Raw genomic sequence first — 12019 nt, 5'->3', positions numbered from 1 at the left:
CCCCAAAGGTCCAGCCTACCAAGGGATAGATGAATGTGCCAAGATTTGAACCTGGCCTTTAACTGATGTCTTATAATGAGTATCTACTTGATCTAATTGTTTTGTAAAGGGTCAATCTCTTATTCAAAGCCTCAAGAAAATTTTTCCGTTAAAAAAAAAAAAAAAAGATTCCTTTTTTTTAGGATACCTCAGCTTTTTAGCTTTTGACTTCAGTTGTCGAGCTGTTTACATCCTAGGAATCCTTGGGCTTTTGCCTCTTTTCTTTGCCTCTTTTTTGGGCATTGCCTCTTTTTTGGGCTATTGGTCTCTTTATTGGGCTTTTTCTTTTTTTTTATTAACAAAAAGATGCATATTTTATTAGTAAGCGTACAAATTTAATAGTTACATTTTAAAGTACAATGATTGCAAACATGGCAATGCAAATAGTTACATTTAGGTCGTCATAATATTTTAACGTTTTAAATTGCTTTGTATATGGCAATTCCTTTAGTTACCTGTTTCTCTGTTGTATTCACTGTATAATTTTCGAGATAAAATGAAAAACTACTTATTAATTGTTGTTTTAAATTATGCCCAACTTACTTGCATAGTAAATAGATTTTTTCCTCTTTAAAAAAAAGTTTTAAAAAATTTTCTAAAGGTAGTATTTAGTATGACAGAATTTACATAACTTAGCAATACAATTGTAAAAAGTAATATTTTTTATAAAAAATCTAACACCATTTGCATAAATGTATTTTTTTAAAAGTAAATAGTCATCTCCCTTACCAAAAAGCCTCCAGTGTTTGTTACTATTAATAGTGAATAGTTGTAAAAAAAAATGGTGTATTTTTATGAAGAAACTGCTTGCATAATTGAGTTCGGGGGCCGCTAAAAAAAAAAAATTACGTCCTACGCATTTCATATGTCCATCTATACTATACTATAGTCATGCATGTTAATCAATGACTTAAACTCTGCTAAGTCGTTTGGTATTTCTGGCTGATTCGGGCAACCCATGGCACTAGGGAAGAAGTAGCACTTCGAATTAGTCCTATCATATGTAATAAGAAATGTGCATCTTTGTGTTTGGGTATTTTATTATGTTTTGTTTTTCTATATGGTTACTTTACTTTTTGTTTTCTCGTCCTGGACTGTCTCTAAGTGATTCTACTAATGGTGCTACTCTATCAACTGTGAATATTCCTTTACAAATCTCACTGCTCAATTTCGCGAGCATGCTACTCTGCCTCTGGCGCTCTTGTGGAAACGACCATTGGAGTGCTAAATGGGTAGCAAAACAAAATCCCCGTGAGGGTGACCACGGGTAGGCGAGAGTCGACCCATTGCACGGAGTGTAGTTGAAAGAGAGCCCTTACGAACCTGTCGATAATCCATGCGCCGTTCCTCAATGGACCGTTACATAAATGGCGAGTCCCCGACGGTTAGCTTGGTATAACAAAGGAAAATGGTGGGAGGCTCCCGGTGCTCTAGGCCTTGTCTAGCCCATGCGTCTGAGGTGCCAAAGGCATCGGAAATAGCAATGCTTTACATGGGCATTGACTCGGGTCTCTCCCAGACAGAACGGTGGTTCAGACAGGTTGTTTTTTTTTTACTGTTTGACGCTCAAACAGGTTTTTTTTCAAACTTAGAGCTCGAATTAAGAGCCTTCGGCTCAGCTCTTGGACAATCAAAACGGTTCAAACAATTAAACACTGCTCAATTTTGCGTTTGTTCTAGTTTTTTTCTTTCTTTTCTTGAGTTGAGGGGTCCCCAACAGATGGTGGCATATTCTAATATTGGCTTAACTATAGGCCTATTTACGTTCCTGTTTGATTTGTAAACATTTTAATATTATTAAAACCCTTATGTTTTGTTTCATTTTATAATAACTTCATCAATATGGAGATTGCGTTATAAGTTTTCATTTATTTTAACACCTAGATGTTTTTAGTCTATGTGACTAGTTTACCATGATTAAAATAAGTAGTTTTTATCTGTTGTATTTTTTTTTTTTTTTTTGGTTACTCCAAATAATTGACATTTTTCTGTGTGGAAAGCCATGCTCCAATTTGATTCCCACTTCTGTAATTCTTCAAATTCTTTTTGTACAATTTCTGTATATCTTGTGTTTTCTTTATTGTTATAGGGCCTACATAATTATGCAATCATCTGCAAATAATTTGATTTGACTTTTGTTCCTGAACTAATGCATTTTGGTAGGTCATTTATGTAGACTAGAAACAGTAATGGGCATAATTAAGACTGCTCCTTGACACATGAGATGAGCCGAGTTGACTGTTGACATGTGTGTTGATTTGGAGCCTTTATTACTACTTCCTACACTTTGTTCACTCCCTTTTCAGGAAAATCCATCGATGTAATGAACCAGTAATGCCAAAGTATTTTTTTAGCAAAGCTATGATAGTGACATTTGTCAAAGGCCTTAGAAAAGTCTAATAATATGCATCCCCATCGTTTGCTAAGATGCTGCCTAGGTATGTGAACCTATCCAGATCTTAAAGATCTGATTGTCCAAGGCTTATATCCCACTAGCGCAATTTTAGTTTTATCCAAGTTTATGCCTATTTTGGATGCCTCGCTATCTAGGCTCTCCGTCATTATTTGTATGCATATAATTGTCGTCAGCGAAGTCCAAGTCTGTCATAGATTCTGTTCACGCCATGGAATACCAAAGGCAGTATAATTATTTGCTCTCCTCATTATGTAGTCGATGGCTAGGAGGAAGAGGAAGGGAGACAAGATGCACTCCTGTCTCGATGCTAAAGAACTATGTTGTTCCTTCTTCTGTTTTAATGTAGCAGGTAAACTGACCCTATAGGTGTCGAAGCCGTTGTTGGTATATCACGAATTTTTCAGGGATGCCCTATTCTCTTTAAGTGATTCTCGATACGCTTCTAAGGTCTACGAAACTGACCATGGTGCACGATTAGACTTCTTACGAAAGACAATACCAGTGTAAAACAAAATTCATTACAAATTACAAAATTATATTATCAGTAGGCTATATTAATTTTTTAAAATTGATTTGTGTGTTGTCATCGACAATGAACATTGTGCAAAATGTCATCTTGATCTGTGAATGGGAAGTGGGAGAAATAACAGTTGAGAGATGTGACTATAAACTAAAGCTATTGAAGAGAGCACTGTCCTACATAATTTACTCCCACTTTTTGGTACCGGGTACACTTATGTTTGTTAAAGTGTCAGATCTACAGATAAGCACTACAATGAAAGACGTTTAAAAAAAATAAATTAGCCTTTAAAATTTGTCATGTTTTTATTGTCTGAACACAATTTAACAATGCAACTAAACAAAATTTAAAAAAAGACATAATTAGCTAGCAACAAAAGTAGCATAGCACTCAACTTTGCTCACTTGGCTCATTTCAAACTAATTTAAAAAAAAAGTAATTTTAAAATGGACATTTCTTTCAAATATATATCAACGTGAACATAAAAATGGAATGTTTAATGACTAAGAAATTTTTAAAAATTATTTCTTAAATTCTTTAATTCCATCAGATCATAAAACTGTTTCCCATCATGGGTCTTCAAAATGGTTACAGACACTGATTTACATTTTTACGTTCTTTAAATTAAAAAAAAAATGCTATAGGCTATCATTTAAAAAGGCTTTAATATGTGAAAATGACCAGGAACATTACCAACACACTATTGAAATAAATGATAAACCAGTATTTCTTTAAAATGTATAATTAAACTTCATAACTTTGCTATTATAATTGTGCTGCGAAGTGTTTTCAAGATGCTCATTATTCTTCAAGTGTATTTCTTCAGGAAATAGGTTGATATAACATGTGAGTTGAATCCTTATGTACACATGTTCCTATAACAAAGATTAGCTAATATTTGAATCTAGAATGAACATAGCTGGTTATCATCTGGTTCTGAAAATGTTACAAAAAAGTTATGCTAATTCTTAAAGTACCATGATAAATTGACAAAAGTATGATTTAAGTATGTTCTAAGGTTAAATGAGTATAAGATTTTTCATGAATACCAATTGAGTAAAAAATAAACTTGCCAAAACCAACCCCAAATAATTCAATTGTCATGAACTGAAACACAGTGCCTGATCTAAAAAAAATGGTTGGGATGATATAATGTAACTAACAATAGATAGTAGTGTGCTTCTCCTAGGATCAAAAAATAAAATGATGAACAACTTCATACAACTGAAGTGTGTCTAGAGAGAATGCACATTGATTACACAATGCCAGAGTTGTGTTGAAACTGAAGCAGTAGGAAGTCTGTGATAAAAAAAAGGTGAACATTTCATACACAAACTGATATGGAAGTGGATTTTGATTGACAATAAAAATGAAAAAACAATTCATATAGCAATAAGTATAAAGAATACAATCCAAGCATTCAAATATGTCTACAAAGTTTAAAATGAAAAATGCAAGTTACTGAAACTATGAGCTGGACTTAAGTAGGAAACAAAGACTTCTTCAAGGCACTAATAAGCTGTAAGAGAAAAAAATATTAAAACAGTACACTCATTATTTAAAGCTTAATATATGGCTTACTTTAAGCATGCAAAGAACAAATAAAATAACAGATAAAACCAGTATCAAAGGCCATTTCCCCTTTTGCATAGAGATCCCTTTTAAAATATGTCAACATAAACACTAAATTTTGCCAATACAATAATCTACATGTCTAATTTTTATAAGCCAAAAAAATTGTCTACAATACATATTAAAAGTTCTGTGGCATTTTACGTCTCAGGAGATGATCTGTTTCCCTTTGCAACTTCTTGTGTGACTAAAGAGGCCAATCCGCATCTGCAATCCGAGACCCTTTATGCTCTCTCTCCATGTGGATCTATCCAGTGCTACTTTTTCCCAGCTGCTAGTGTCGATTTTGAAGAGCTTCATATCGTGTTTGCATACATCCGTATACCATAAAAGTGAGCAACCAGCGGCTCTCCTGCCTCCAATAGATTGCCATACAGAATGTCTTGTGGAAGTCGACCTACTGGCATTCTATGAACGTGGCCAAGCCAGCCAAAGTGTCTGCTGCTGATAACAGAGTGGATGTCCTGGCAACCTGCTCTTCATAGCACTTCATTGGTTCGGCTTAAATATTAGTCAAAGCAAGACTAAGATACTAGTCTAGAACACAAATACTGCACCTCAAGTAAACATTAATGGCCAACCACTAGAAATTGTTGATCACTCGGCTTTATTTTATCCAACAATGCTCTACTGGATAAAGACATTAACAACAGGATAGCCAAAGCAATGGGCACCATGTCACGGTTGCAGAAAACAGTGTGGGACAACATATTGCTGACTAACAATACTAAAGCCTTAGTCTATCGGACCAGTGTGTTGAGCACTTTGCTATACAGAAGTAAAACATGGTCAACCTACTCATGGCTGGAAAAAAGCTGAATGTCTTCCACCTACGATGCCTAAGGGGGATCTTTAAAAGAAGGTGGCAAGATAAAATAACCAGTATTAAAAGTATATATTTAAAGGCTAAAAGTACATTGTCAGGGAAATATTTATTCAAACTAAAATAAAAAAACAACCACAGAGGAATACATAAATTGATTGATCAGCAAAATACACACACACACATTAAGTAACTTTCATTTGTTCAATATCTGCATTCAAAACACCTGAACATGCAACAAACAAAATTTTATAACTGAAAATTAGAAGAAAAAAATACATTTTTTAACAGTTCTATATATACATTTATTTATACAGTTTGTTTTTACGTAATTGAATATTCTAGATGAAGAATTGAGTATTTAGTAACACAGATTATAGATACAAGTGTCAGCCTGTTAAAATGTCCAATTGCTGATTTTTTTTGTTGATTTTGTACTTGTTTAAAACTTGTTATTTCATTTTTCTTAAATATTTTAAAACAATTATAGTTTGATTGAAACCACCACCAAAAGTAGATCCTTAGAAAATGTTAAAATAGCTATCACTAATTAAAATATTATGTTTTTATTGCCAAAATGAATAAGAAACATTTCTACATTTGAAAATTGGGGTTTCCTTTTTCATCCATCCATAAAGATCTGATTAACATACAAATTGCAGTCTATATTCACACAAATGATTAAAAGAACCTTCTTCCTAAACTCCAAAGCAAAGAAAGCCAAAAAGTGATGACAGACAATGTCAACATATTAGAGCTGTTATCATCATTACCTGTGGGAGAAAAAAAACAACAGGAATTTTAACTATAGATAAAAGATAAGATATGGATGCTTGTTTTATGCTTAATTTCAACTATAGATAAAAGATAAGATATGGATGTTTGTTTTATGCTTAATTTCAACTATACATAAAAGATAAGATATGGATGCTTGTTTTATGCTTAATTTCAACTATAGATAAAAAAATAGAATATGTATGTTTGTTTTCATGCTTAACCTAAAAAAAATAATAAATACAACTTTTTACAACTTTTACATTAATTTGACTTAAGTTACTGAATGCAAAAAAAAAATATTCTAATGAAACTTTTTTAGTTTCCATTTTTTTTTTTGGCGAGTAAACAAAATATATAAACAGATTTATTTTAGTAAGGTTTAAAAATAATTGCATGTGTTAGTGTGATGGAACTTCTAATGTCAGAGTGATTGAAAAACTGTAGGCATATTTTTAACTAAAACAACCAAAGGCTTCATTAATTAATAAATCTATTATAATAACAACATATTATAAAAGTAGAAAATCTATAATGTATAACTAGTTGTCTAGGGATAATTCAAAATCCTAATGAAATTCTATTTTAAATACAAATGTTCCAGTAATTTTTTTTAACTTCAAAAGCCATCATTTCATTTTACTCAATCATTATTCACAGACACTGAAATGGATTTAGTTATCTTGACAGTGAGGGTTATAGCTTATAGTGTGAATTGATTTTGTGATAAGAATAATTTGACAAAAATGTGGGGAAAATAAAACAACATAAAAAAGTTGAAATAGCATAGAAATTTTTTTTGTAGAAATTTCATAATTGTTGAATACTCAAGAAGTCTTTTCTCAAATACTACTGAATCTGTAAAATTGTTTGTTTTAGCAACTATGATGTAGCTGTAAACTAATTCAAGCGTCAAAACAAATAAACAAATACTGGTTGAAAAAGAGAATGATAAGTACCTCTAAAGAAAATGTCAGACAAGGAAAATGTGTATTATAAATCCAACAAATAATCAATGAATTCATTAGTAACGAAAATGATTGTGTTAAAAGTGTCTAGCACACATGAAGTAGTTGGAAGACTGATTAGTTAGATAAGATTATGTGGAAGTTGTAAATGAGCATTAAAGATCTCAATTTGTTTCAAGAACCAAAGAAAAAGTAGTAATACATGTTAGTGTGGAGGTCAAATTGTTTAAATATATGAACAAAAAAATTCTAGCACTAGTAAAATTATTTAGACCCTAGCAACGCTGTTAATTGCTTGTTGAGCTTTAAAATAATGTGCATTGAAGAAAACTGATAAAAAGATAATTTTTTAAAGTTCTTTAAAAATCCTATCTATGTTAACCAAACAAATTAATACCTCTTGATCGTCCCTCTAATTGGAATGAGAGATAAAAAATATATACTATTTATTCTAATGAAAACATAATAGTTACATAATTTTATTATTTATAATTATTGTTTTCTAGGCTAAATTTTAAAAGACATAATGCAATGTGAAACTGATTATTAATTAGACACAATACCATTAAAACCTGTGAATTAAATAGAAAAAACATCAAATGGTTGATTTTGTACTGTCAACAAGACAAAGTGGGTTAGCCCCACTCACACAAAGCCTGACACACAAATTCACACCTTATTCACACAACAGTGATGTTATATCAACCAACACTTGACATTTTTATTATTAACAGGTGAACTATAAGGAGTTAGGACAGTGGACAATCTAGGTAGATACAGGGAGCAATGGAATAACACAAACTATATTTTTTATTTTACTTTAAAAATGATTTATACATAATAATAGCAATTTCTTAGATTCTGAAGATTAAGGATGAGTGCAGTGATTCACATGCTTTGCAAACCATATGCAAACTTGCATATTTCACCACCAAAGATCAAAAGATTCAAAGTTGCTGATGCTTCTATTTCAAAAGATTAAAGTGACTGTGAAACTGCATTTTTAATAGTCTTTAAGTATTTTAAAATCTATTTGTGACAGACAGCATAATCACAATAGCATCTTTTTCCTAAAAGGCCACTAAAAATGCATGAGTATAAGTAATTTCTTAAAAGCGAAACAAAAAAAAGTGGCTTTCATTGTTTACGATACTTAAACCAGGTTACAAAATACATCAAAGATATGAGAAGTAAATATAAGGTAAAATAGGAATAATTCAAGGTACTTAATTTATAATGGTTATATAGAGAAAGAAATAACCTCTTTTATTTTACCTAATAATCTAATAAAATTGCATACCCAGTTTTAAACATGCAACTAATTTCTAGAATAACAGTTTCTCTGAGCACAGTTGAGTAGATTCACTGATAATAAAGCCTTATTACCAATTAAAGTTTACCACGAAAAAGTGTGTTTGTAAAATAAAACTAAAGTACAACATCAAAGATCAGAATTAAAAAGATTTTTTTTTTTAATAGTTATGCTAGCTTTGGAATTTATAAAATAAAAATTCCAAATTTACTTTCAAAACAATTAACGTATGTTAATAAAAACAGATAAAGAGCTGAAATCTTGAGTACAATTTTGCAGTTTAGAAAGTGAAGGCTGAAACTTTCCTTAAACTAAAATATTTAGTGACATCATCTGGACTGTATTCACCAACACTTTCAAATGTAATATTTATATCTGTAAACTTTTTTAGTATGAAGGGTTAGTGTTCACAAGCCAATAAACACATGCATCATTTACAAAGAATCAGATTTTAATCATTTTATCCTGATGAACTCCATCTTTTTATTGAATTGTTTTTTTTTTTTATTTGTAGATGTTAATTTGTGTAAATAAATAGGTAGTAAATGACATAAGAAATTTAAAGGAATTATTTTCTTTATTAAAACCTGCCATAACCAATCTAACACTTAGTGGCCCAACAAACGGAACGATTTTTAAGTAATGTTGGAGGGAAAATTATACATGTTTAGGAATACCTTTATCTTCATCATTTAAATATGGACCTGGAAAAAGACAGAAATGATGTGACATACTGCAGCTAAGCATACACATATTAAAATTACAACATCTCAGGTAGGGACCACATTTTGTCAAAATTTAAAAAGAACAGATTATAGCCTTAAAAATTGCAATTAATTTTTTAATTGAAAATTCGCCCCAGCTCCCTGGTTACTGGTAATCAATCTAAATAAGCATCTTCTAATAGAGGAGATGCATTCAAAGAAAAAATGGTTGTACAAAGAACCTTTTTTTTTTGTTTTCCAATCAATAAGAGAATTTTTTAAAGCAATTTAAACATTTAAATAGATGAACAACTAAACCATCCTATTTTGATCCTTACATGCCTTAATTATTAAAGAAATGTTAGGGAAAGGGAGCTACATATGCTTAACAAACAAAGTAAATCAGCTAGTGAAACGATTCACTGAAACAAACTAAATACAATACCAGACATGGGCCAATAAAGTAAAATGTTCTATATTATCACAGCTCAAGTATCAAACACAAAAATTAGTCAGTAAAGGAAAGAAAATGTGTGGTCACCTTCCACTCTTTGTAGCTTAACTGGCATGCGTGACATATGGCCATCTTCATGCTCAGCTACTAGATAAATATCTGATGAGAAATGTTCATTTTCTGCTTTTTGTAAGGTCAATATGACTTTAGTCCACTTGCTGCCATCGTCATCAAGCCAATCCTACGTGAAAGACATGACATTCAAAAGTAGTTTTAACCACATTTCACTATGTCAGTAATTACTAAATAAGAATAAATAGCTGATTAAATACTTTCATAATTAGCTTTTTCATGATTGATAAGACTAATCAAAGGTATTATAGATAGAATTCAGTAAAACCTACTGACTGTATATAAAAATTAAGAGCTGCTTATCTTACCTCTGTTTGAACAAAATGAATCTCATCACGGTCACCTCCAGGGTAATAGACATTTGGGCCAATCTGATATTTATAGCCTATTAACTTGCTATTGTGATGATCAACAGTACAAATTATCTGGGTATCTTTTTGTCCTTCATAGGCTTCTGTATCAGTGCAATTAAGGTTAGGCTCCTCTGTTGAACACAAGTTATATTAGTAAATAAGCCTAAAAAACTAAGCTTCACATTTTTATTTGCATAATAAAGGATAATTTATTTTTTTGCACTCTAACTGTTGTTTAATTAAATTGAATTTTAAATAATACATTAATTTGGGCCTATACAGTTTAAACACATTTAAATGTAAAAAAACAAAAGGCATTCATAAAGATAAACATGGTCGAAAAATATGTTCAACAAATTCTACTGCACCTTGTATACACAGCACAGCATTTTTTTAACAATTATGAAAGTTATGGCTGTAACTTACCTACTGTTACTTTTAACGGCACTCTTATAGATTTTGTATCTCCATATTCACTTGATGCTTTACACTCAAGGTCATGGCCAGTGTTAGCTGATGCAATGTAGAGATATGTTGTGTAGTTTGTTCTAGGTAAAGAAAAAGCAGATATAATGTATATTTTTCCTAAAATTCTAAAACAAACTGGAATTTTCCACAACTATTACAATAAAGAATCATGCTATTGGTCACTTGTATATCAAAAAAGAAATATCCTTGAATTTCTCAAGTTAAGACAGTTATACAAACATAGCTGTATTACATGTACACTCACATCCATATATATACACATCTTGCTGACATTTTTAGTTTCAATGTTAATATTGTAGATTCAAGCTGATCAGGGAGGAGAAAGGTATTATAAAATTAAATATCTAATAATTTAAGATATCAAAGATTATTTCCAGGAGGGGGATGAAAGTTTTTGCTTATTGACAAATATTTTTTTTTTTGCTACATAGCCAACATCTCCATAATTATGTTTTGTTTATTTGTAATACTCACTAACAAGATATTCACTTTATGAGAAGTTTTAAGAAGAAAGGAAATGATTCTATTGACAACATGGTATGTCACTTAAGGTTTCATAAAGCTTCAAAAGTTTTTAGGTCATTGTTGATATTTTGTAAAGATTTTAATATATAAAAGTTGTTGGTGTATTGTAATAACTTGAACAATATTTAAATAAATATATATATAAGTAAGGGTCTGAATATTCTTAACAAAACTTCTTATTTTTATAATATAAAGGTTTCTTGAATAACAATTGAACAAAATAACTAAAGATACATGCATGTGTGAGTGTTTGAGTAAAAATTTCCTTTCATCACTATTTTTTTCTTGTCTGGTCTAGTGTGTGAGTGTATTTTTTAAATAGTTAAAAGTTTATTTCTAACTCAGAGGAAGTATGTAGCTCATATCTAATTTAAAGTATTTTTATATAAAGAGTCTTGTTTGCTTTTTTTTTTTGTTAGGCTATTGAAAACCGGGCAAGTATAAATGTTAACAAGGGTCAATAATTAGCAGCTTGATGCTAGTTTATAACTACATTTAAAACACAACACTTAAAAAATAATAACCTACCTTAACGTCTTTGGTTTTTCAGTCAAAATAACAGATGTAACAGTACCATTGAAATCTTGTTCACCATGTAAATACACTTCAGCTTTGGCAGCTGGATTACTTCCTTCTGCAATACACTGAACTTTGTGAGAGCCAGACTTAACTTCGATTTGAGAATCCTGATTGCTGGTGATAGGGTCAAGTCCATCGATGATTAACTTCAAGTTAGTTAAAGGTCCTGAATCACAAAAAGATGTTTTCAATATAGAAAATACCATTTCACACTAAATATTGCATACGCTATGAAGATATTTTATTAGTCATTTAAGTGTTAATCTGAATAAAGCAATTTGAAATAATTTAGTTTTATT

At 30.8% G+C, this 12019-nt stretch overlaps 1 protein-coding gene across 5 annotated transcripts in view; it reads right to left on the bottom strand.

Annotated features, from left to right (window-relative positions):
• Nucleotides 1-3261: 3261 nt before the first annotated feature.
• LOC106060455 (uncharacterized) overlaps nucleotides 3262-12019 on the bottom strand; it is a 40870-nt gene continuing 32112 nt past the window's right edge. For 2 of the 5 annotated variants that reach the window (XM_013218338.2, XM_013218336.2), the window contains exons 5-11: nucleotides 11670-11886; nucleotides 10554-10675; nucleotides 10083-10258; nucleotides 9730-9883; nucleotides 9162-9188; nucleotides 7570-7584; nucleotides 3262-6203 (exon numbers count right to left, since the gene is read on the bottom strand). In XM_013218338.2, coding sequence (XP_013073792.2) covers nucleotides 6112-6203; nucleotides 7570-7584; nucleotides 9162-9188; nucleotides 9730-9883; nucleotides 10083-10258; nucleotides 10554-10675; nucleotides 11670-11886 — 803 coding nt within the window. In that variant the 3' untranslated portion in view covers nucleotides 3262-6111. The remainder of the gene's footprint in view (nucleotides 6204-7569; nucleotides 7585-9161; nucleotides 9189-9729; nucleotides 9884-10082; nucleotides 10259-10553; nucleotides 10676-11669; nucleotides 11887-12019) is intronic. The other 3 variants (XM_013218339.2, XM_013218340.2, XM_013218342.2) reach the window with 3 other exon arrangements.

This window comes from Biomphalaria glabrata, chromosome 1 (assembly GCF_947242115.1).
Source record: "Biomphalaria glabrata chromosome 1, xgBioGlab47.1, whole genome shotgun sequence".
Taxonomy (NCBI): domain Eukaryota; kingdom Metazoa; phylum Mollusca; class Gastropoda; family Planorbidae; genus Biomphalaria; species Biomphalaria glabrata.
This window is presented reverse-complemented; position numbering and strand designations above follow the sequence as displayed.